The following is a 27,497-nucleotide window of genomic DNA, read 5'->3' as shown; positions in this document are numbered from 1 at the left end:
GTAACAGCTTCCAGGATCACATAGAAAGAAAAGGGCAGTGTCACGACGGCATCTAATTTCTCCACAGCAACAGGAAATATCTGAAAGCAGTAATTCCAAAGTCAAACAGTTCTATTTTTTAATTTTTAGAGAAAACTATCTCCATGCAGGCTTGCTATATTTAAGTCAATCAATTTAAATATGAGGGTATACAGTAAAGGTGTTTTGAAAAATACAAGGTCTAAAAAGATTTACCTCCCATTCACACTTTCTTAAGAAGCTACTGTAAGATGTGCACAATCAAAATGATAAGCAACTTAGGAAACGGGAGATCCACACACGAGGCAAACAGAAGAGTAAGAAAAAAAGGAAAGGACGTCCCATGAGATGGCTGCACACATCTACCTCCTGCATGAACAATCATTCCAAACTGGGGTGGACACTAGGGATCTCTCTCTTTTTTTTTTTTTTTGAGGAGTCTCGCTCTGTTGCCCAGGCTGGAGTTCAGTGGCGTGATCTTAGCTCACTGCAACCTCCACCTCCCGGGTTCAAGCAATTCTCCTGCCTCAGCCTCCTCAGTAGCTGGGATTACAGGTGTGCACCACCACACCTGGCTAATTTTTGTATTTTTAGTAGAGATGGCGTTCTACCATGTTGGCCAGGCTGATCTCGCTCTCCTGACCTTGTGATCCACCCGCCTTGGCCTCCCAAAGTGCTAGGATTACAGGCATGAGGGATGTCTCTTAAGAAAAAATACTGGAGCAGGAAAACTTCTCTGGCAGTTATGGCCACATGAAGACGGCACTGCCCAGTTGTTGGAGGGCACAGGAAGCCTAGTCAGAGGTTCAAAGAAAAGCATGTGGGAAAAAAAAAAAAAACAAGGTAATGAAACTCCAAGCAAAACTAAAAGTTATTATAGTCTTATACTGTATATATACTTATACTGTAAATATAATGCAATATTTAGTTTAGTAGTGAACAAGAGTTATGAAGATATAATAACGTAACAGTAATGTAGTCATAACCAAACCTGATAGGACGAGATGGGAGGACACTGAAGAGTGGGAAAGACGCAGCGTACAGCAAGCTACAATCCTAGCTAAAGGAAGCCAGCAAATGATGCCAAACTGAAGGATTTAAAAGATAATACATAGCAATGATTGCATGAATATATATGTGTACTTCTGCAGAAATATACACATAACAAAACAAATTTATTTGATTTTCATCATCTATAAATTCATCATACACTCCTAAATTGTGTCTATTTTGTAAACTTAGATGACCTGGGTTACAGTCTACCCTAAGAGAAAAGGATGTATGTGCCTTAACTCCTTTTTGTTTTTGAATGCTTGATTCCACATATTTGAGGTGAAGAATGGCAGAGACTCCATGTCCTGATCCAGCTAACTAAGTGGTTAATAATCCCCCCTATGCCCCACTTTACTACCACCCCTCAAAAGAAAGACATCAATCATCCATCCTGCCCACTGGTCATGTGGGCCTGCAGCAATCTTAGAGGACGAGACCAAGCTGGTGCTTCCTAACGGTCACTCCAGCACTGCTCACCTTCAGGAGCAGACAAGGGAGGACAGTGACTAGAAGTCTCAAGAAATTAAATACCTTTCCAGTTGTTGCTAAGTCATGAGTTAAACCAACAAAAACAGAGTGGCTGCACTCAACTGCCAATGATTACACAGGTGTTTATGCTAAAATGTAAACAGTAAAATAAACACTAACTAGATTTATCATTAACTTGTTTCTTCCAGTGAGTGAAATGATTTAATTTCTGTGACCCTCTCTAAAATAAGGAAAGAGATTTTCCCTAAAAGTATAAACCAATATCTGTATATTCTTCTGTATGTCAAGGGCTCTTCACCGCCGCAGGCTGAAATCTAAGCTCCTGGGTACACTGAAAGCTGCCAGCCTTTCCCCAGAGTGCCAGGCTCCAGGCTGCTGCACTGGTCCCTCCACCGTCTCAGAGGCTGTGTCCCTACACTCCAGGGATCCCCGCTCGGGATCCTGCAGCCCCTCAGCCACAACAGTGCAGGGTATGTTACACGGCACTCTCTACGAGTGAACCTGCCGCTAAACCAGACAACTCCTACAAGAAGAGCGCTGTGTGGTTTCTTCATCTCCGTCCGTATCCCCAGTGACTAGCACATTGCCTGGCACACAGAAACAAGCTAAATGATTTTTTTTTTTTTTTTTTTTTTTTGGAGACAGTTTGGCTCTTGTTGCCCAGGCTGGAATGCAATGGTGTGATCTCAGCTCACTGCTACCTCCACCTCCTGCCAGAATCAAGCGATTCTCCTGCCTCAGCCTCCCAAGTAGCTGGGATTACAGGGATGTGCCACCACACCCAGTCAATGTTTGTATTTTTAGTAGAGACAAAGTTTCACCATGTTGGCCAGGATGGTCTCGAACTCCTGACCTCAGGTGATCCACCCACCCTGGCCTCCCAAAGTGCTGGGATTACAGGCATGAGACACCACACTCGACCTTCAATGATTCTTTTACACATATACTTAGCAAATTATAATGACACTATGACTATGGATCTAAGCATTACAAAAAATCATAATGAATGTTTAATGGGAAATACTAATTTTTACAGATACTGTCCTTAAAGTCTTTTAACTTAGGTGGCAAAAAAGGAAGGGCCACGCTGCAATCAATATCTAAAAGGAAGAACCAGGCTGGGCGTGGTGGCTCCTGCGTGTAATCTTAACACTTTAGGAAGCCAAGCCATAGCCAAGCTATGATCGTACCACTGCACTCCAGCCTGGGTGAAAGAGTGAGACCCTGTCTCCAAAAATAAAAATAATTTTAAAAAGGGAAATATAAACATGAATAATACATGTTTATATTTCACACACAGTACTAATGTCCCTGGACCACTGACAAGCTCAAATTCAGGTATATCGAGTAGTAATTTCCAATATTCCCCCAGTGGCAAGGAACGTAAGCAGCACTGACCTGTCCTTCCAAACTCCCAAACTCATCACTGGGGCAGGTAATTTCTCCCCATGGCAGCATATGGGGAGTTTAAAGTTGAGTCAGTTCACCTAACACCATATTCTGTATAACGAAAACAAGATTCACTGGAACCTGACCTAGAAAGGTAAGCTTCCACACAGGCATCTCAGCAGTTACTTTAGGCTTGTACTGTCTTACATGATACAACACATATAATCTTTGCAAGGTTGAAATACTTGTCCACTGAGAACTTTCAAATGACTCCATCACCTGGTAAGTATAGAAACAGTAATAAGAGAACTACAAAACAGGAAAGTTCTTAAATCACGACCTGGTAACTTTATCGACACTACTAGTGCTTTCAGGATATTTCACTTTACAGCAATATAAGCTCTGAAGACACATCTAAATCTTTCATTCATTAAGCAATTCAATAGCATAAAGGATTTATCAGCTTTAACTGAAAAAATGTAAATGTATTGTCATATACACTTGAGTCAGCAGCCATCTGGATAGAAAAGAGAGAGAAATTTGGAACAAATGGAAGAACACAGTTTGATTCTGCTATAATGAAGTCCAAAAAGAGTATGTGGCTAGAAAAAGTACTGTATCACATTTAAATATAGTCCACCGGAAGGTAAAGTTTATGGTAATTCTTTTTACACTAATAAAACCCCAAATTATATTCTCTTTGGAATCACACTAACAAAGATACTCCTACCATAGGACTAAATAAGATTTTAAGTGAAGACCCACCTAACAAAACAACATACTAAAAATAACTTCTGCGTAACGACACAAAACAGTGTCCAATAATTTATATCACACAAGAACAAAGGTTTTCATGGTGATGAGATGGATTCTATACTGTAAAAAGGGGCTTCCATATTTCTTCACTTAAAAACTACACATAAATGATGGCTAGCACTATGTTTACTCAACAAAACTCAAGGAAGGTATAAATATTCTGTCCGTAACAGCTATGAAGAGAAATCAAAATACTTTTTCCCTTTTGTTAGATCCTATTCTGCTAATATTCATTGATGTCACAGGGACTGTTTTCTCTTTCTCCCTTAAGAAATAAAATGAAAATCCAGACAAGATCTCTAGTGCAACCATTTTCAAAACACTGACCATCAGCAAATATCCTGATCCCTGAGAGATGAGAAACAAACCAGGTGAACCCTGACTGCCCCAGTAAACTGCCTGGAATGAGCCTCCAGGCCACAGGGCGGTGGTGAGGTGGCGGGTGGTTCGGGGTGGAAACCAGGTGGAGTCTGGAAATGGAGCTGGGAATCAGAGGTCAGTAGAGATTGGTGTTTTCAGCGAGGAGCAAGAGATAGGGAAAGCTACCCAGCGAGAAAGCTGCTGGTATTGGCACAGTCTCCCCTCCTGTACTCGGTAAAGTTCAGCCTGTGTGTATGAAGAAACCATGTGAGGATGGGGAAAGAAGCCCCCAAAAGGATTAGAAGAATCCTCAGGACTCACACAGAAGAGTTCCTGCTCCCGCCAGCCAGAGACCGAAAACTGTGCAGAGCCATTGGAAGAAATCTGCCTGAAAAGTGGGCAGAATCAGTGCAGATGCTGCTCACCCTGTCCCACCTCCCAAAGCTTAAAGTAACACCCAAAAGGATCATGCTGTTTCAGTAATATGCCTGGGTCTTAGACCAAAGTTCAATCTATTATGGGAATAAAAAGAAAGATAATCAGTCATTAACAAGGTAAAATTCACAATGTCTGGCACACAATAAAAACTGCCAGAGGAGCAAACAAAAACAAAAGCAAATAAAAACAAAAAACCCAAAATGAAGAGGAAAAATTAATCAATTGAAATACACACAAAATAACAAAGATGATGAAACTGATGGTCAACAATATTAAATTTGTTTAATTATATTCCATATGTTCAAAAATATGTAGAAAAATGTGCATCTTAAGGCAGAGATATGGAAACTATACCAAATAACCCAAATTGAACTTCTAAAGATATAAAGTTTAATGACGCATGTGAAAAACACATTTTCACTTTTTTCACTAGATAGATTTCAGGGTAATTTTTAAATGAAGACGAATAAACCTGAAACTGAAGACACAGCCCAAAGAAACAAACCATGAAGAGAAAGAAAGATTTCAGAGGTCTAATATACATATTTAATTAGAGCTGCTGTTAAAAATAAAAAAGAGGAGACAGAACAAATACCTGAAGGAAAATAATGACCTGAATTTTTTCCAAATCTTATAAAAACTGTAAATCTACAGATATAAAAGGTCAATAAAACCCAAGCAAAAGAAAACTACACCAGTCCCATCATAATCAAATTTCTTAAAACCAAAGTTAGACAAAAATGTTTTTTGTTGTTGTTGGGTTTTTGTTCGCTTGTTTGTTGTAAATGTGTACTATATCCCTAGAAAAAGAATCCCAGGATTTTCCCTCCTGTGTGGTTTCATCTTGCTTCTTCATGGTCCGTGATGCCAGCTGAGGTTGTCAGTACAATGAAACCTAAATGGCAAGATGGGAGCAGATTATTCTGCCATTTTTCTAGATCTTTGAGTTGCATGTCAAATCTGGGGCTGATCACACCATACTTGTCTAGCCTGCCTGTGAGGTTCACAACAATTTTCCCAACTCTGATCATCAATGCTTCAAATTCACCAATGTAACCATGCTTCATCATCACAGTGAGAAACCGGATGACGACTCTGGAGCACGGCCTAATAAGAACCTGGCGTCTGCCTCTCTTTTCAGCATTGCTGGTGCTCTTGAGAGCGTCAGCCAGGACATTCACGTGCACCACTGCGGCGGTGTGTAAAGATGGCGGAAAGAGGAGAAAAATCGTAAAAAGAGTCAGAAAAAAACACATTATATAAAGGACAATAAAATAAAAAAGACTTCTTGTCAAAATAATGAAAGCCAGAAGACAGTGGACCAGTATCTTTTAAGAACTGAGGGAGAAAAAATACTGTCAAAGTAAAATTCTATATACAGTCAAAATGTCTTTCAAAAATGAGGCAATTTCACACCAAAAGCACAAGTGCTTTTTTAAAATGGTAAGCTGGACTTCAGCAAAATTAAAGCTTTTTTTTTTTTCTTTGCTTCAAAAGACACTTTTAAGCAAATGAAAAGATAAGCCACAGCCTGTGAGAAAATATCTGCAAATCATATATATGATAAAAGACACATATTCATGATGTATAAAGAACCCTTAAAACTCAAGAAGACAAAGCAATCCAATTTTAAAATGAGCAAAAGATCTGAATAGACATTTCACCAAAAAAGGTATATATGCACGCATTAAAAGATGCACAACATCATTTATTATTAGGGAAATGCAAAGTAAAACCCCAGGCACATCCACAAAAATGGCTACGATGCAAAAGACAAAAGACTTGTGCAGGTGAGGTGTGGAGAGGAACACCGCTTGTAAGAATGTAAAATGGGTCAGCCACTTTGTAAAACACTGTGGCAGTTTCTTCACATGTTACACAGAAAGCACATGTCCAGGCAGATTCCACTTCTAAGTATCTACTCAAGAGAACTGAAAATATGTCTATAGAAAGACCTACACATGACTGTTCCTGGCATAACTATCCAAAATAGCTGAAAAGTGGAAAGAACCCAAATGGCTATCAAATGGTGAATCAAAGAAATACATGTAATGGTTTTTGTGTAAGATATTGAGAAATTAAATGAATGCCAACAACAGCAAAAGGCAGAGAAGGGAGAAACCATGTGCACTGCTGCAAAGTTCACACACTACATGTGAAGGAATGTAATGGAACTTGAAAGTAGGTTCTGATAAGCGAAAGCATGTATTTTCGCAGCAGCTAAAACAATGTAACAAATTACAGCTAATAAATTCTCTTGTTCCCTGTGATGCTTTCTCACTGAGTTAAAACAACTCTGCCAGTATCTAAGAAAAAGTAAAGAAGATTTTTCTATGCCTGTGCTCAGAGTTTTAATTATCTGAATGTCATTAATATATGCTTTGTGTGAAAAAGATGGCACAGAATACATCTGGGGGTTTTTGGTTCTGTGTTGTTACATTTTCTTTTTCTTTTTTTGAGACGGAGTCTGGCTCTGTGGTCCAGGCTGGAGTGCAGCGGCGCGATCTCAGCTCACTGCAACCTCTGCCTCCTGGGTTCAAGTGATCTTCCTGCCTCAGCGTCCCAAGTAGCTAGGATTACAGGTGCCTGCCACCACGCCCTGCTGATTTTTGTATTTTTAGTAGAGGCGGGGTTTCGCCATGTTGGCCAGGCTGGTCTCAAACTCCTGACCTCAGGTGATCCACTAACCTCTGCCTCCCAAAGTGCTGGGATTACAGGCGTTAGCCACCACACTCAGCTTGTTATGTTTTCAAGGAACAATTTAACCTTTCTCTTCCTCTCCAATCTTAGACAAAATTACAACTCTTTCCTCTCTACCTCCATATAATTAGCTTTTCAGGTACATTAACCAAGCAAGATTACTTCTTATTATCATTCAATGTGTTTTAAAAGTTGGTTTGCTGCAAAAAGAAGAGTCAATAATACTTTCCTTGCAAGAAACTAAGTAGGAGAAATGATTCTATAGTACTCACATGGTTTTGTTATCACAAGGTTTATAAAGATAAAGGTCCCAAAAGAATCTACATGTTTTTAAAACCCTGAACTGTAGGCAAATCTGAACTTGTTTAGATTGCACATATTTATTCAGACTATTAAAAAAAAAGTACACAGATATAAATGAAATATAAATAGTAAAAACTCAAATTCCAAACTCTCACTCTCCCCCCCCGCCCCGCCCCAAAAGAATAAATGTTTTTAAGTCAGGTGCCCTTTAGGAAGTAACACCTGAATTAGCCTAGCAAAACGTTCCACAAGGAAAAACTTTTCAGACAAAGAGAGAACTTCTATTCTGGTCACATAAAATCTAACCTGAGCAATCAAGAGGTTCTGAAGAAGGAAAACCACAGTCAGAATGAAATATGCCAATAAATGTCTTTGAGGACATTTTAAAATAAATTTGGTAAGTACTGAGATAAATTGGTGAATCAAACTGAACCAAAAATAAGTGGGAGGTGGGGACACAGTAAGGGCATTGCCTGGGGGTGCCATCTTTCAAGACAAACAAATTAAGTTTCAGTTCTGAGAGCAGGAAGGGTTTGCAGAGCTAAAAAGTACACTAATATAGAATTTTCTTTTATTTATTTCATTTGCCTCCAACTTCCATCTGATATGGAAATTCTGTGATGTTTAAAAACTCAGTTCTGTTTAAACCAACAATCGAAAATTGTTTTCATTGCATAGAAGTACAAAGACATGCAGGAAGATGAGTGGCTTAGAAACTCACAAGTAAAATAACACTAGATATGCTATTACAATGCATTAAAAAGTAATTTATAGCAAACAATATGGCACAGAATTTGAGAAGGGCTGTCAAAGATCATTTATTAATTACTGTTTCATGAAAGGAATTTATAAACTATATAGGCTTATACCAGCACAGTTCTAAACAATTTTGTTATCAAAAAAAAAAGGTTCTAACTGTCCAATATGATCCAATACGACTACCACATGTAGCTATTTAAAAATTTTAAATTCATTAGAATAGAATAAATGCAAAATTCTGTCCCCCAGAATTACTGGCTACATTCTGAGTGCACAATACCCACATGTAGCTAGTGGCTACCACACTGCACAGCACAAAGTATTAGGCTTTTGCTTATATCATATAAGACTATTAGTCTATTATACGTAGTCTATAAACTACATGGTTTTACAGAATACAATGAGAAACATACTAAACCATCATGTGTTAACTATTCTCGGCAGCACTATTAACAGATACTAACCAAATAAAGTGTCACTTGAAATGATTTAACTGTATTTCCTTCAAAAAATCAAAGTACAAAGAAACTGAAAGTTGAAAATGCCTTTTTACTGGAAATTTTAAAGCAAAATTCTAACAAGTTGTCACCTTTTTGGTGGTTTGTTAGAATACGGCTTGTTTTAAAGAGGAGCATCTGAACTGTAGTCTGATTTCTAAGTTCTGCAGGTTCCTCTGGCTGGAACGCGTGCAGACTGACGTAATTCACGTGCTCACCTGAACCCCACATATTGCCAAGGAGAGAGCGAGGGTCTAACTGAAACGGTGAGACAGAAGGAAAGTCTCCTATTTTAACAAATAAAAATGGAAAAGCATTACATGCTTATGTTTCTGATTTCAAACCATGGTATCCAAATTTACGTTTACATGCTTACTAAATCTTCATCTTCCACTGGTAACAAAGGAAAATCCTTCATCAAGGCAACAAGATCCAATTAAAATTAATATTCTTAATAAAGTAGATCTGTACAATTTTACACTCAGAAAAGCAAAGACTGAGGGCACAGCTCATTCGCCCTCAGCACAGGTGCTGTCATGCAACCACTGGACCCCCCTGGGCCTTTGGCTGACCCCAGTCCCTGCCCCATGGCTAAATAAAGTCACGAGCCTGGACCATTTGCTTTATTTCTGATTGTCTACTCTTGACACTAAACGTTTGAGAACTGCTGTCGTCGACTAAGTATACATCAGCTAAAATTCCTTCCAGAATTATGTTTGTAATTTTCATTTGAGAATTCTGGGGGAATCTCATACCAAATAAAATAAAAAAGAACTGTTTTAACTTTAAATATGATACTTCAAAAAGAATTTTAAATAGAGAACTATATGTACCAAGAAACCTAAGTCCTTCCTAGCCCATGCTCACTCTGTGGCAGGCAGAACTCTGGGACGGCCCCCAGAATTCCTAGCTCCTGGTGCAAACACTAGGGCACTCCGTTCCCCTTGAGTACGGGAAGGACCTGTCAATGTGTTGGGATAGCACTCCTATGATTAAGCCATGTTACATGGCAAAGGTCAAGGGACTTGGAGGATATAGTTACAGCCCCTAATTAGTTACTCAAAAGGGGAATTATCATGGGTAGGCCTGACCTAAGCAGGAGACTTCTTTAAAGAGGAATCAGAGAGACTCTCTCTGGCTGGACTTGAGGAAGCAAGTTGCCATGAGTTCCACAACTGCAAGGAAATGAATTATGCCAGCAACCACATGGGCGTAGAAGAGGACCCCCAAGCCCCAGACGAGATCATAGCCCCGGCTGACACCCCAATATCAGCCTTAGGAGATTCGAAGCACGGATTCCTGAGCCATAGAAACTATGAACTAATACACAGGTGTTGTTTTAAGCCTCCAAATGAGTAGTAATGTGTTACGCAGCAACTGTAAATGAACGACTCCCAGGCTCATCCACTGTTTACTGTCTAATGTAGCTAATCCAGGTATTTTCTCTGCATGCACACACAAAGTTCTTCCAACTTTTCTATGTTACATTATGCGTTATTATGCCCATTTTAAAGATAAATAACTTGAGGCTGAGTAACTTGGGTGTAAACTGATTAAGTAAGGAACTATGCTTAGCTCTTTGTACAAGTGGTTCATGTCATCTGTCAATAGAAAAGCGGGCTCATTTTATAGACAACATTGCAATTTAAAAAAACATATTTTCTCCAAGCCCACAAAGAAAGTAAAAGCAGAAACAAGAATGTATGAATTCAAGCCTTTTAGAATCCAAAGCCCCAAATCTACAACAACCCTTCAGTTTTAATTCCCTGGTAATTACTCTTAATTATAAAGAATTTTCCAAAAATTTCATCAACAGTGAACTTCAAGAAGGACGAAGATGAATGAGGACACAGCAGTAAATCTGTCATCTGTATAAGCGACTAGCATCAGGGCTCCACCTGCTGCAGAAGCTGGCAGTAGAGGGAAAAACAGGACCCAAAGACCAAACCTATACTTTCACACCAAGAACACACTGGGGAAAATTCTACTTCTCTCCTGCAGATCCAGGGTGGGCAAAGCCAGGCTGAGAGAGAACCAGGTCCAGCATAAGATGGGCCCCTCTCCACCCACAACAACAGCTGCTGTCATTCAGAGGGCAAAAGGCGGCCACCTATTCCAGCCCAGCAGTGAGTGCAAAACAGGTAAGATTAGGACAGCCATGCAGAAGGAAGGCTGGGCACTGAGCTTTTCTTTTACAATGACCTACTGACAGTTGCTCTATAACCTAAAAGAATTCTCTCTCTTGAGTTTTGTTTACTAATCATAAAAATTGGCAGTATTCATGAAATAGGATTAAAATAGTTGAGAACAAATTGTTTTCAATATTCCAAAATTTGCAACATAATGGCAGACTGAGTAATTTTGGGTAAACAGTTAAAGCACATTTCAAGTGTGACAGAAGAGAGTGAAATGTTAAACTGTATTTAAAAGACAAAAATCAAGGCCGGCGCAGTGGCTCACACCTGTAATCCCAGCACTTCAGGAGGCTGAGGTGGGCGGACCACGAGGTGAGGAAATCCAGACCACCCTGGCCATGGTGAAACCCCGTCTCTTCTAAAATACAAAAAATCAGCTGGGCATGGTGGCGGGCTCCTGTAATCCCAGCTACTCGGAGGCTGAGGCAGAAGAATTGAAGGTGGAGGATGCAGTGAGCTGAGATCACACTATTGCACTCCAGCCTGGGCAACAGAGGAAGACTCTGTCTCCCCACACCCTCAAAAAAGGTCGAAGCTTTTATTCTTAATAATTAAATACAAATACAAATTCTACATTCTATAGTTCACTAATTGACACAGAAAAGGTAAACATTAATTTTCAAGTCTGAGTTGCTTTAATCTAGTGTTGGCTTGCCTGACACCAGTCAATGCAGAAAAAGCATTATAGAATAGGAAATAAGACAGAAGAAAACAAATGGAAATTATTGAGCCTTTTAAGTTACTAGACAGTATCTTCTCTTTAGAAAAGCAGGATATAATACTGAAGTACGCTTTTGAACTTCTATTTTAATAAATGTTCCAGAGTCTAAGATCCCCTGGCCACATAAAGCTCATATGAATCAAGTCTAACATCTAGAGTTATAGATTGACAGTATAAGCTAGTATCACTGGGATGAGGTTGAAAGTGGTTAATTAACTTGGCTTTTGCGTAACTACAGGTATTATATGTACAGCAATTCTTGTATTAGGAAGCCCTAAGTGTTTTTGTGATATCTCTTTTCAGTAAACACAAATAACTGTGGCTCATCATCTCTACCATGTGTTCAGTAGCTTAAACAGTGAGTTCTTCTGTGTGTTGTGAACCCAGACTGTACGGTTGTCGTAAGACAGATACCAGCACTCACGGGGAGAACCTGCAGTACAAATGCGACACGGATGGACAGGGAACCATCACCTCCCATCCTGGGCTGAGAGTGGGACAAGGTAAACCTAGACTAACAGATTGATTCTGAATTGTGATTTGCATTCATATGGAATACTTTTTCAATAATTTTGTTGACACACACACACTAATACAAATACATCTACTGAGACATAAACAGCAAGATATGTCTTTACTCAGCATCCACTGAGGTAATAATTTATAAATAAGTTATAGTACTCAAGTCCATCTCTAGGTCACATTGTTTGGAACCTGCAGTGCATTTGTCAGAAATATATTAAATTGAAGTTAAATCCTCAGCCTATGAAAAATGTCAACCCATGAAGAGAACCTATTGAACTGGAAGTGAGCCATCCTTTTCTTCAACAGTGCAGGTGCACGCATGCAAAACACCTCCCTGGGGCCACCTCTCCACCTGGGCTCCACTCACAGAAGAGATCCGCTCCCAGGAGCTTGCATCCTTCACTCCAAGCAGCTAGCATTCTAGCTCTAACCACTCACAACAAAAATCACCACCACTCACTGAGCCACCTGTAGTACACGATTTCCAGTGATCCTGGCAATGACCCTGTGAGGAAGGAGCCTTTATTTCCATTTCCAGCCAAACAGAAAGGCCAAATGAATTCCTCAGGTGACAAAGCTAAAAGTGGTGAAACCAGAATTCAAATCCAGATCCAACCAACCCCAGCAGACTACAATCCTAAAGCCACTGGAGGTGATGAGAAGGTTGACATTCTGGGTAATACTCCATTCACACTGGGTATTTCTAAAAGTGTGTGCAAAACCAAAGAGCAAAAGCTGAAATCAGTGAAAGCTGGGTGGGGTTCTGCCACCAGAGAGCATGATGACAAAGAGGATGAGAATGAGGAAGGAAAACAAAGGCTTAAATGACATTTTTCATTCTAAAACAGAATGCTCAATGAGATTTACTTGCTTGCTAAGCGGCAATGAAAAGTTCACTTAAGATAAAAGAGTTTCTGCAACCATCTTCGCCAAGTGCTTCATATCTTTACATTTCATTTTTCAGATATAGATATTCTCATCACTAATATTCTTCCTCTCAATTTTCCCTTTCTTCCTCATTTTTTGTAAAATGGCAAAATGAACAAAATATTCAAATATTTGTATCAATTTACAATAGACTAAAATTAAAATGCTGGCTGCCAAACAGCATTGCCAAAACAACAGTTTACAATAATCATTTCCCAGGTGAGGCGTTAAGAGTCCAGATAAGGAGCTGACGGGTGCTTGGTTAAAGCTCAGGACAGTGGCTCCAGGAAGGGGAGGCAGCTCCCCGCAGGAGAGACTGCACGCAGGGACTGGGAAAGGTCACATGTGACCTGAAAGGAGAAAAGAACAGTCCTTCCCAGGACCGAAAGAACAGGAAACTAATTCGGCACCCCAAAAGTCTACACGAATCTGAACTTTGCATACATCAATGACAAAAATTTACTTAACTGAAAGAAAAGTAAAATTTAAAACTGGGCTCCCTAATGGATGGACTATAAAGTTCCTTACAAATCTTACTTCCAATTTCAATATACACAGAATCCCCCCCAAAAAAGTTCATACAGTATCTATGTTTCAAATATAAGTCTACATTATAAAAAGAATAATTTGAACTCATTAGTGAGTTCAAATAACTTTAGATACATTCAGAAAAGTCTAAAACTTAAATTTTCACAATCATAATAACAATGAATATGATATATAATGTAATCCATAACAGATTGAAAATTTTTATTTTAAATATATAGGGTCAATTAACAGTCTTCTATTTTTGAAGCACTGAAACCAATCTTATGTACCAAATGTATAAATATACACACGTTCTTTCCCTCTTCCTCCTTTTCTCTCACTCATCATTTACAGAGCAGTGAAAATTAGTCAAAAGATGAAAGCATCAGGAGGAAAAAACCCATTTCCAAATTAACCATTAACCTCATGGTGACAGCTAATTTATCTTCATGACTTTTTCATATCTATTTAATGACATTTCCTATGGTGATTTGTTTCTTAATACCACAAATATTCTTATCTGAAAAGACTGTGTGTGTACCTGTGTGTGGATATGTGTATGTATATGGCCATGTATATATATGTGTATAAAACTAATTTGTATTCAGCAACACGTATCTTCCAATGTTCAAATGTTCAGGTAGATTTTGAAAGACAGTAAGAATATTATGTCCCTTTCAAAACCCCCAAAAGACTAGGTTTATAGATCTCTAGTAATTTCTAATAAAGGCAATTAAAAAGCAAGACAGTGTTATCAACATTAACAAAGAGCAAAGACTGAGAAGAAGAAAACGGGCTGAGTTACAAAAAAGGCCAAAAGCCAGGAGTGGTGGCTCACGCCTGTCTTCTCAGCACTTTGAGAGACTAAGGTGGGTGGATCACGAGGTCAGGAGTTCGAGACCAGCCTGGCCAACACAGTGAAACCCTGGCTCTATAAAAATACAAAAATTAGCCAGGCACGGTGGTGGGCGCCTGTAATCTCAGCTACTTGGGAGGGTGAGGCAGGAGAATCGCTTGAACCCGGGAGGCGGAGGTTGCAGTGAGCTGAGATCGTGCCACTGCACTCTAATCTGGGTAACAAGAGCAAAACTCCGTCTCAAAAAAAAAAAAAAAAAAAAACATATTTATGTCTATATGGTACTAACTTTCCCCCGAATTGAAACACTGGTTCTAATCATCTACACTACCAAAACAAGAAAATGAACAAGGTTTTAAGTATGCTTCTTAAATCTTATATATGAGGACTAAAATATACCATCGAAGTATTATCTGCACACTCTACAGAATTTTAATGTAAATTTCAGTTAAGCAAGAAATGGTTAATTAGAATTTGTTTGGCTGTGGGCCTGTCTTGTTGAATGATAAATCAGCGGTATGTACAAAGGCTAGCTCCACTTATTGGAAAGAAAATAGGCAGAATATCGTAAATATCTTAGATCTCTATGAGAATTTGTGGTCCCTGTGATCAGGCCAATCAGAGGCCTCATTTGGTTGTGCAGGGACTTCATTAAAAGAAAATAAAAGCAAAACATGCATGTAAATACACAAATAATACAACCTAGTATATACTGCCTACATCTTACAGACAAAATTTTAAAAGTCTTATCTGAAAAGTCTCAGAACTTAGTAAAGATTAATGAATTCTTTTTCCTAGTCTGCAATAAAGTACAAGTGTATATTTAAATGACTTTTGGATAATCAAGCTAACAATAAAAACTCTTACTGTTCACAAACTTCCCCCCAAATAATTAGCAAACTACAATTCTCCATTAGGTTCCAAAATTTCAAAATTGCATTTAATATAAAAGAGCTAGAAAAAGAGGCTACTAATGGTTATCCATATTTGTATTACAACAAATTTTTCCCTAAATTGAAACCACTAGATTTTTATTTTAAACTTAATATGTGTTTAATCTATGCTTTCTGCAACTATTAATACGCATTCATGGATTGAAGTGCAGACGTAGTTTATTCACCTAACGCCTGCTAAACTAGGCAGAGCAGTCATGGAATAACCAACAGGGATTTTTCTTACATGACACCCGCTTTCCATACTTTTTAAAGATAAAGTGGAGAAAGACTGCATAAGAAAGAGAGCTGCTTCAGAACAGTCACATCTGGAGGAAGACAGGTGCTTCTGTGAAGAATAGAAAACACTGGGCAAGCCTAGAAAATTTAGAAAATAAAATAAACTGTGCAATCACATTCCAGATAGACATCAACAAAGTAATGACAGGGAAAGCATTGCAGAACTATGTTATTACTTTGAAGTTTTTTTTTAATGTGTTTAAAAAATAAAAATAAGAAACTCTTGATCCCAGCTGCTCTATGCAAAAGAAAAAGTAGGGGAAATAACTAAATTTTAAACTACTGATAAGCAACATACAGCACACAGGAAATAGAACACATATGTAGCTATATATTCAGTGACAAAGTAACTCTTCTAAAACATTCATTTGAAAAGTAATTAATTCTCACAACTGAAAAGCTAACCTTTCATAACACAAGAATCATCATGCAGCTTTGAGATTAACACATTCCTACATCCTCCGGTGCTCATTACAGTTTATTTAGCACCTCATCTACATTGATACTTGGGCTGTTTATATATTTTTCATTTCCTAGGAGCTAAAATAGAAAAGAGCCAAGGCCGATTTTCCCCTAAATATCTAAAACAAAACCTTTACAGATCACATATATAACACTTATGTAATAACCTTAGTAAATCATGCTAAAATATTTACGAAAATAAACTTTTTCCAGTAAGAGAATCCATACTTCAATGGAGGTTAAGCTGTCAAAAAAAGAAGAGTTTTAAATATTTTTTTTTGTAAAATCAATGATTTCAAACTTTTTTATAACATTCCATGACCTGAGTATATGCATAAAATTAGGCTATCATAAAAGAATTTAAAACCACAAATCTCCCAAATAATCCTATCCTGATTTTCCCTACACAGAATATTAAATTAGCCTTTCTCTAGTCTCACAGCACATGAGATAAAGGGATTTTGGCGGGGGGCTGGGGGTCAGAAGATATTAGCAGAATTTCAGGCTTAAATGTCAAAACACACTATTAGCTTCCATTTGGCTATTAGTCTGATAAGCAGAATGGTATCTAAAGTGTCAGCAACAGATACCAATAAATTCTCAAAATGAGACTTAGCACCTGCTTTTCTCATGTCAAAGGGAATGAAAAAGCTGATTCAGCATATGTGATATATCCATTCAAGTCACATACTACTGATGTCACTGCGAGCTTTGACAGCTCATCGTCTTGAAATGCCAAAGTTCGCAAGATGAGTTAATAAGGCATGCAGCTGAGTCCATGATGACAGGCTCTGGGGAATGCTGGGGACAACATCCCCCACAACTGCAGGCCATGGGGCAGAAGCCTTGTGACTGCTTCCAAGGATGACAGAGAGATTCTGAAATTGAAACAAAAGAGCAGTGGAGAAGAATTTCTCCTTCAAGTGCTATTCATCAGCTCCTTTCCATAATTGGCAAGCACATGCTTATACTAAAGAAAAGGGAACAGAAAACAGTTTCCAGAATCCAAACTTGAGCCACGTGGGCAGAGCTGATGCTAGAGATTATTATACGTCCTGCCTCTTGGACTGCCACCTCATAAGCACATTTAATATTTCTGTTTTGCAAGATAAACATATACAATTTCTGTAAACAAAAGAAATTTCAAATAAATATACTGAGAGGAGGTTTGTTTTGGTTTCAGGAGATTTATTTGTTTACAAAACAAACAAACTAACTCTTCCATGGCTTTGATTTTAAGTAGCATTTGATCATTTTCATAAATAAATACTGCTTAGAATTTTTTAAATGCCTAAGTATCATTCTGAATACTAAAGATTAATATAACAAAAAGACAACTAAATTAAGCAATGCTTGGATATACAGTCTATTTAGATTTTTTAATATTTTCTTAAATAGGCTCATTCCATATGAATGCGATGCAGTCATTTAAAATGACATATGCAACCGTATTTGACAAGAAATTACGTTAAATTTTCCAAGTAGCTAAAAACAGTATATAGAAACAACCATTCTTCTAAAAGATATTATACATAAATACACACAGGAAAAAAAAGAAGATAGAGAAAACAGTAATCTTCTCAACTTTACAATAAATATATTAGCCATGTGATTAGGGTAACCAGCAGAGCGACATTAAAATGAGAAAACTTATATCCCTGAGCAGATTTCTTTCTTATTTCCTAGTCTAACTCTAAACTCATTACTTGATGCAAAAATGCAACACAAATAAATATAGTCAGTGCAGGCAAAACAAAGAGTGACTTTTAAACCTTCTAAACCAACCAGAGCCTACCAAAATAAACTAAAACTACATAATACTTCTAAAGAACTTGGGGCCAGACACAGCGGCGCACACCTGTAATCCCAGCACTTTGGGAGGCTGAGGTCAGTGGATCACGAGGTCAGGAGATGGAGACCATCCTGGAAAACACGGTAAAACCCTGTCTTCACTAAAATACAAAAAGAAAAGGGTGGCACATGCCTATAGTTCCAGCTATTTGGAAGGCTGAGGCAGGGAAACTGCTTGAACCGGGAAGGCAGAAGTTGCAGTAAGCCAAAGAAAATAGAAAAAGAAATTGGCCAGGTGTGGTGGTTCACACCTGAAATCCCCGAACTTTGGGAGGTCAAGGCGGGAGGATCACTTGAGTGCAGGAGTTCAGCATGACAACATGGGAAGATCCCATCTCTAGTAAAACTACAAAAAATTAGCTGGCAGTGGTGGTGCCTGCCTGTAGTCCCAGCTATTTGGGTGTTTGAGGTGGGAGGATCGCTTGATCCCAGGAAGTCAAGGCTGTGGTGAGCTGTGATTGTGCTACCGCACTCCAGCCTGGGTGGCAGAGCCAGACCCTGTCTCCCCCACATCCCACCCCACTCCCCCAAAAAAAGAAAAAAAAAGAAATAGACACAGGCAGACATCTGAAAAACTTGTTCCTAAAATTAAAAAATAAAATTTTACCCAAGTTTTTAGAAATAACTGTTTAAAGACATTAAAGGCAAAAGAGGAAAATACTCCTGAATAATCATTTACTTTTATAGTATTTTTAAGAGTATTTGTGTATATGAAATATTATTCTATCAGAGAAATCAGTCCATTCTTTCTAGTACAACAGGGGTCAGTTGTATGGTGAAATTGACTTATAAGAGATTAGAAGTGGCAGGCTGCTCTCCACCCCAACATGATGTTTCTTTATTTTGAAATACAGAGACTACGAGTTTTCTTTTTAAAAATATATTCCTCAGTAAACAAAAAAAAATAAAAATATTCTCCCTAGTAAACAAAACATTAATCATAAACAAGATCAGACAAGAGTTGTTCCCAGCCCCATGTGCCCATTTATTTGTCCTTCAAGAAACAACCAGCACATCCCACCTCTGTATCAATTTCACATTCAACAGGAGGTAAGGGCAGCTCAGACAGCGACTCTGCCCTTCTGGCCTAGTTTTCAAATACTCCCAGTGCTGCTAGGGACCACCAGGCGTCCACCAAGAAGTCACACGAGTGGAGACAGGGCCCAAGGTCAGGTGAGCCGAGAGCCCGTGCCCACCTGACAGTCCTGCTCGCCCAACACAGGAAACCTGGAAGAGGACCCGGCGCCAGCCAGCAAGTTACTGCTGCGAACCAAGGCTATCACCACAGCATGACCTGGAAGAGGCAACGCTGGCATTTTCCCACCTCCTGAACAGCCTGACTGGTGACTTCTTTCATTTTACTCTCCAAAGTTACACCCCTCAAAGTTGTGTGGAGTAATGTCACATTTTTAAAATATCGTTTCCGCATGGAGGCCTGGTATCTGACAGAGAAAGTTCACTGAACACAGAGTGCTGCAGGATGGGTTTCCACGAAGCAGCCCGTGTCCTGGGCACTCTGCCGCAGAGCACCACACCGGGAGTGTTTAGGGACGCTGAGCTGCACCCTTCTTTCCGGAGTAAGCAGTGTCTGTCTCCACAAAAGCTCAGGGGTTTAGGTTAGAGGTTTGGGGTTGGTTTGTTTCCTAAGAGGGTGATTTCTTTCCTTTTCTGTGGGAACACATAAATCTTCAAATTTAAAATCAGAGCTCCATTTTACAATGATTTTTTCCTTTTTAAAAAAGTAGAAAGGTGGACCACTTTGCATTGCTGTTGTTGTTTTTTTTAATGGCACCCTTAACTAGAGAGGAAAACACTTCCTAGGATTATATTTCATAAAATGTACAGGGGATAATTCTGCTCTTTACTCAACAAAATCATCTCTCTAACTTCATGCCTTAAAAAAATAAAGTGCTGTGTGCTGTGATTCTAAAACCCTGTGGCTTTCCTCCATCTGAATCGTATTCTAGTTTACCAGTTGTTTATATTCCAGAGAGTATCTTGGGGTTCTCCCTCACTTTAGAACTGCCCTTTAAGTACATAAAAATGAAGTGCAAAGACAAGTAGTGAAATTGTTGCCTGAAGTTTTAAAACTCTAGCAAATAACTGCACCATGAAAACTCAAAGGAATGTACACCCGAAACCATTCAAATCAAACACACAGACAAAACAAATACATCAACAAAAATAGTACTTTTAAGGCCAATACTTTGTCAAAAGTAAAGTTTATGCACATTATTTTTTACTGGTTAAACTAATTTCTAAATGAAAATATACTTTTACTGTAAATTGGAATCCATCATCTCAAGGACAATAATTCCATTATAAGAATGTCCACAGAAATGCACTATGACTAAGGACATCCATCAGACAAACGGATGCCTAAGCACACATGTACACAGGCCAATTCCCTATCACAACCCAAAAATTTATGTTTTGTTTTGGTTGTGAATTGAATTAAGAAGTGGCCAACAGGCTGGGTGCAGTGGCTCATACCTGTAATCCCAGCACTTTGGGAGGCCAAGGCGGGCAGATCACGAGGTCAGGAGTTCAAGACCAGCCTGACCAACATGGCAAAACCCTGTCTCTACTAAAAGTACAAAAATTAGCCGGGCGTGGTGGCATGTGCCTGTAATCCCGGCTACTCAGGAGGCTGAAGAAAAAGAATCACTTCAACCTGGGAGGTGGAGGTTGCAGTGAGCAGAGAACGTGCCGTTGCACTCCAGACTGGGTGACACTGAAAGACTCCATCTCAAAAAAAAAAAAAGGGCAGGGGAAGAGGATAAGGAGGAGGAGAAGAAGAAGGAGAAGGAGAAAGAGGAGTGGGGGGAGGAGGAAGAGAAGATGAAGACGATGAAGAAGATAATGACAATCTTCAGATAATACTGACTGAAAATTTCACCAGCACAGAGGTGCAGCCACACAGCAAGCCAGAAAGTACGGCCTGGTGTATAGACCTCCCGCCCACCACCATGGATTCAACGGTGGGAGGGGATGGTGGACTATGCTTTATTTATTTACCCAAGGGAGATGGGGAAGAATCTATTTTTAAAACTGATTATATATTTTAAAAAGAGTCTGACTCAAATGATATAATCAGACAATTCAACCTTTACAACTGTGACACTTTCTAAAGATTTCTCATAAATTTTATTTGAAATATTTTAATTATACATCAACAGAAGTAGTACTACACTATACTACAACCCTCCTCCTAAGAGATTTTAAGTACAAAACCCTACACACTGTAACAATAAACCCAAATGAAGCAAGACATTTTGAACAGAATGAGGTACAGTTGGTCCTCCCTATCCATGGATTCTGTGTCGGCAGACTGTACCAACGGCAGATGAAAAAATCTGGGGAGGAAAAGCAGGAAAAATAATCCAAATTAAAAAACATAATAAAACAACTATTCACAAAGCATTTACTTTGTATTAGTTATGAGGAATCTAGAGACGATTCAAAGTATGCGGGAGGATGGTAGGTTACTTACAACTACTACCTTGTATGTAAAGAACTGGAACACCTATGATTGTATCCGTGGGGGTCCCAGAACCAATTCCCTGTGGATACTGAGGTCTGTAAATAATTTTCCCACACTCACCCTTCACAAACAGAACGATACTACACTCAACCCTTAAAAAAGAACACAAGCCAAGCCTTCTTCCCAGCAGAGGAAAACATTTCATTTGCATTGCATCTTTTCTAGGCAAGTCCCACAGACTCATTTAATAATTCTCCTGTAATCTTATTAACAAACATATTGTAAGTAAATAGTCTTAGGTCTTTGGTGTTTAGGCTGAGGCACATATAAGTAGTTAATGATTTTACTGAACTAAAAATCCCAGGTAATGACCAGGTTGAAATAATAGTAAAGGGCTCCTTTATTTTTCCTTACCTTTAAAACTACCTTGTTTCATTAGTAAACTAACTCCCGTTCCTGGCCTCATCATCTTTTTTTGCTTTGCTTCATTAACTGGACTACAAACACCCCTTGCTTTTAATAGAGCTTTTGTAGCAGAAATTACCCAGATTACTGACTTTTCCAAAAGGGAGGGGAAAACTATTTCTAAAGAGAAATCTCTTTACAAAAGAGTAAAGAGAAATCCAGACTATAATTAAAAATACTAATTATTCAAAAGAGATACTTAAGACATTTGGAGAACATTTAAATGTCCTTCGACAAGATGGGTAAATGTATACTGCAACAAAATGGATTTGCTGAAAAGTGTTCCACAATCGCAGGGACTCTGTATTTCTTCAAACCAGGAATGTATCCATCACAACAGCACACTACACAGGCTCAAGAATTGCTTAACAAAATGAATTCATGAATTCCCCTTCTCCCATCATAAATAAAGCGAATTAGGTTTATAGACTGAGTAAGAACAAGTAGCAATAACAACCCATCCATCTATTTTGCTGCTGAAGAGCACGGTACGCCACAGAATCAAACACTGAGAAATCAGTATTACTCATTCCTGGTGTTTTTCTTTCTTTTGAAAGAGGGTAGGGGGAACAGAGATAAACAGTTTAAAAGTGAAAAAGATGTTCCCAGGTGTGAGGCTGTGACGATGAGGACACAAGTTAGTCTTTAACCTCCTTTAATCAGGACACGGCCAGAACACGTGGATGGGCTACAAACCGCAGACTGCAGCGTGCAACGAGATGGATGCGGACAACAAGCCAAAGCTGAGTTTGGAAGGCGGGTGACAAATGAATCAGAACTCCTGGAACATATTATTCAAACTACCCAACTATATTATACTGAATGTAAAATGCCGTTCTTTTGAAAATTCTAAACACGCAGAGCACTAAAAAAGTGAATGAAGTGGCTGCTCTCAAGCATGAGAAGAAGGCTACACCACGTAACAGATTCCCTAGCAGGACACAGAACTCTAGTTGTCCTGTGGGCTTGAAAGAGGCAGCAAGATGGACTCAACACACGGGCATCCTGGCATCATTATCTCCATCAGCAGAACCCCTACTCATCTAGCAAAGGAGGATACCAGCCCTAAAAAGCGAGAATAATGAAAAGCCCTAGGCTGGCCTGAAATTAGCAAATTCTAACTACGAAATTATTTGAGACTCAGCCGGGCACAATGGCTCACGTTTGTAATCCCAGCACTTTGGGAGGCCGAGGTGGGCGGATCACACGGTCAAGAGATCAAGACCATCCTGGCCAACATGGGGAAACCCCGTCTCTACCAAAAATACAAAAATTAGCCGGGTGTGGTGGTGCATGCCTGTAGTCTCAGCTACTCAGGAGGCTAAGGCAGAAGAATCACTTAAATCCAGGAGGCAGAGGTTGCAATGCGCCGAGATTGTATCACTGCACTCCAGCCTGGCGATGGAGTGAGACTGCATCTCAAAAAAAAAAAAAAAGAAAAAAGAAAAAAGAAATTATTTGAGACTCATGGGAGAAAAGACTTCCTGATGCCCTTTACAATTAAACAGAAAGAAACATATCTTAAATATCAATAGACATCATTTATATACATTCAAGTGGCATAATTTACCAAACCATAGGGTTCAAATCAACCCTAATCTATTTTCAGATGCCACCTAAAGTATAAGCAAGATGCCACTCCATATCCTAAAGTTCCAGCTTCTTCAACCTCCACAGTGGTGCTGGCAGCCAAAACCCTGGAACTCAGCCTGCCACTTTGCTTCTGTGGGTCACACCTCTTTGTGACCTTGAGTCTGCACCCTCCTACTAGCTGAAGCTGACCTTGATATTGGTGTGTATGTGGGAGGGAAGTGGGGATGTCCATAAGAGATCTCTAAGGTACTCAACTCTGTAGTAACTGTTTCCAATAAATACAGATAAATGAAAACCCAGAGAAACAGGCAAGGAGAAAGACAGGGGTCACGGTGGCTTTGTCACCATCTTGGTTTCCGGCCTACATCTCAAACCCTGCAACAGATAAACTACATCTAAAATATGTTTGTTCCTTCAATCTCTCGTACCCTTGCATAAGTGAGGTAAGTTCGAACGCCAGCTCAGAATACACACAAATTAATAACTTGATGTCAAGAATTTGAGAGGCTTAATGTAAGCACATTGTTATTTTTACCAAATCCAGTCTATATTTAATAAAGACGCTGACCATATGAGATCCGTAATCTAGAACTTCACCGTCCACTCTGGTCAGCACTAGCCATGTGAGGCTATTTAAATGTAACTAAAATGTAAAATTCCTCCAGCTAGCCACATTTCACGTAGTATGTAACAACATATGGCAAGTGGCTAACATACTGGACAGCACAGATAGGGAATATTTTCATCACTGCAGGAAGTTCTGCTGGACAGAGCTGATCCAGAATATTCCAGAGTCCCTGTAACATGTTGCCTGCCACACATGCTATCAACAAAATTCACTCATATGTTTTTCCTAGTGGAGGGATATGCTAAATACATTTAATGGAAATCTCATTAAGATTTCAGTGGCATAAGAAGCTATCACCCACCCTTCACCCCAAACTCAAGCCCAAACTGCAGGCTGGTTAAAGAAGCCTCCATGGTGACCCAGCAGAGGGCCTGTGGACTGACCAAAGAAAGCACTGCTGTCCCTGGAGGCCACCTCCAGAGGACTCTTTCTTACCTGCCACTCCACTGCCACCAGCACTGGTCAGAAGCCATTTTCTTCCAGTCCATAAAACTTACTGACAAATTTTCATTTGTAAGTGCTCTGCCTCCCAGGATCCCATGCCCAGAACTCAGTGAGTCCTGGCTTCTGAGAGAAGGGTGGGGGTAAGAGGCGGGGAGAGTTTAGGACACGTCCAAGCGGAAATTAGGGGCCAGCCTCCATGAATTCACAAAACAACCTGGGACTCATTCAAGAAAGAATGTCTTTTCTGAGTGGCCCACTTGCCTCCCACTTCCTTCCCCTGCTAAAGGCAGTCCCTTTGCACTCCAGAAGTGGGCGCCCTGCTCTTGTCCCCAGGGCCAGGCCACAGTGTATGTCTTCCCCAAGCTTTACATCCCCAGAAAAGACTAGGCCAGTTTTATCCTGGATGGCTGTCAAGCAGTTGGTGGTAAAAAGCAAAGCAGAGGGCACTTGGCAGATACACAGAAGAACACAGGAAGGTAAGGAAATAGAGCAGGCACTGTTTCCCCCACCTGCGGCCTCCAGCCACCATCCTAACGGGATAGGGCTTCTGACACCAACAGCCCTCCTCCCTAAAATCTGAGGCCCCTCCAATAGGGCTGCACCATTCCTAAGATCCCAAGTCCAGAGGGAGTATCTTCTGCCTTGGACTCATGACGCTCAGCTCTGTTTCTCGGGCCCCTCTGGAGATGGGCACAGGTTTTCCTACCTTTTCTTGACATGTATCTTGGCCGTTCCTCCTGGACACAGGGAAGGAGCTGAGGCGTATTACTCAGGTGGCAAGGTGAACTAGCTTAAAAGGTAGAGTTTCTTCTCTCACACAGAAAACTCAAAGATAAAATGATCTCAAGAACAAATTAAGTAAAACTTTCAATTATTACAGAGCGTTTATATGTGTTATGTCACTGGAAGTCATTGGTAATCCACAATAAGTCATTCTGGAAGACAGCACTGTAACATATACACGAAAGAACTATAGTCCCAGCTGTTCTGGATTCCCACCCAGCCTCAGATGAAGTCTCTAGGACAGGATTGTGGCTAATGTGTGATGTATGCTGGAACATGCAGCAGCTCTACATTTATTATACCTGGATGAATGGCAATAACCAGCAAGTCAGAAAGCTCTGGGTTTGGCCTATATAACTTTCTACACTAAGAGCCATCAAGAGATATAAATTTAGAGAGGACACAAAGCTAGGAATTATACTAAATACAACAGATGCCAGATTCAGGATCCTAACACACATTAACAAGCTTGAACAACAGCCCAACCCAGTCCAACGGCAGCCAGGAAGGGTCACTGTGCGCTGGAGCTCAGGTGCAGGATGGATGAGAGTGTCCTTAAGAGCAGCCCCATCACGGAGGCAAGAGTGGGCCCCAGCTGCCGCAGAGCCCAGCAGCCCCTGCCGCCTCTGACACGTGGCAGAGTGACAGCCCCCAACAAAGCGGGCAGGTGGCCTCCTCCAGCCATGCCTTTGGAGCCTTCCCTTTGGTTGTGGATATCACATTTAGAGGTGCTTACACAAAAACAAAGCTCATTAGGGAATTAAGAATAGGGTGCAAGGGGAACTTGAGACCACATAGTGGGGAAAATAAAGTAACTATTAGTAGCCCAGAGGAAATCCAAGTAAACGAAAACTACCTTCAAATATGTGAACAGCCCTCACACAGAAGAATGATTAGACTGACCTTGTGTGGTTTAAAAAGGCAGAAGTAGAACCAGGATTAAAGAAAAAAACCGAACAGTTCAAGTTAATAAGGAAAAACTTCCTCAACAATTAAAATTACTGCAAATAAAATACCTCATCAAGTAATAAATTCCATATCACAAGACATTAAAAATGAAGTTTTAGTAGCAGTTTATGTATCAGGTAGACAGGGACTTGTATATACTACACAAACTATTCAGAATCACCTTTATTCTAAAGACAAAATAATCACAAATTTTAAAAAAAAGCCTATGTATGTGTGCAAATGGTCTGGCCATACAGGCTGGCTATGTCAGAGCATATTGCTTCTAAAGTTACATCAACTAAAACATTTTCAAAACGTCAACAGTTCTCCACAACCGCAGACTGTCTTTCCTTTAACATCGCGTGTGAGGGTCTAGTTCAGGAAAGGGGCTGACTAGAAACTTGAAACCAAAGAAACATCTCAATCAACATGATCACATATACATTTTTTAAAAAACAACTGCATTTTTAATATTTTAAAAGCTTAGTTCCTTGGAACTTTGTCTCCTCTGAAATTGTCCAAGATCAAGCAGATAATGGGTTAAGTCCAAAAAATAAAGGAGCAACAGAGCAAATCTGACTGCATGTTTGAAAAAGCCTATAAAATGTTACAAGCAAAACAGGAAAGCCTGTGTTAATAATGCATAAACCAAAAGAGAAAAAAAGCTGCCCATTTAATGGAATAATGCTTTTATCCTTGCAGTTAAAATGAAATAAACCATGACTATTAATCTAGTAAGAGCATGTAAAAATGTAATTTTTAAACATTTACTAAAAGGGGATAGTTCAGTAACCACTCTAAAAACCAAGGCCTTGTGTACAGCAGCGTTTAAACGCTAAATACCAATCTGCTGTCTGCGGAGGCCATTACCCACCCTGTCGCCATGGCAACGCTAACAGTGTGCCTGACTTCAAAGACAAAGATGTAATTTCAGACTTCCAGCAGCCAGAGGGAGTGGTAAGAATATTCTACCCAGGCAGTGTCAGCTGATGATAAATTATAAAAATATCCAGGAAGGTTATGAGGCGGACGG

General features: G+C 39.6%; 1 protein-coding gene across 13 annotated transcripts in view; it reads right to left on the bottom strand.

The window, feature by feature from the left end:
- Positions 1-27,497, bottom strand: part of ARID1B (AT-rich interaction domain 1B) — a 437,005-nt gene that overhangs the window by 232,378 nt on the left and 177,130 nt on the right. The window contains exon 5 of one of the 13 annotated variants that reach the window (XM_078370357.1): positions 21,301-21,475. The exons of the other annotated variants lie outside the window; for them this stretch is intronic. Coding sequence (XP_078226483.1) covers positions 21,425-21,475 — 51 coding nt within the window. The 3' untranslated portion in view covers positions 21,301-21,424. Of the gene's footprint in view, positions 1-21,300; positions 21,476-27,497 lie in introns of those variants that run through there. 13 annotated transcript variants of the gene reach the window in all.

Source organism: Callithrix jacchus, chromosome 4 (genome assembly GCF_049354715.1).
Source record: "Callithrix jacchus isolate 240 chromosome 4, calJac240_pri, whole genome shotgun sequence".
Classification (NCBI taxonomy): Eukaryota; Metazoa; Chordata; class Mammalia; order Primates; family Cebidae; genus Callithrix; species Callithrix jacchus.
Note: the sequence above shows the minus strand (reverse complement) of the source record. Positions and strands in the feature narration are given on the sequence as shown.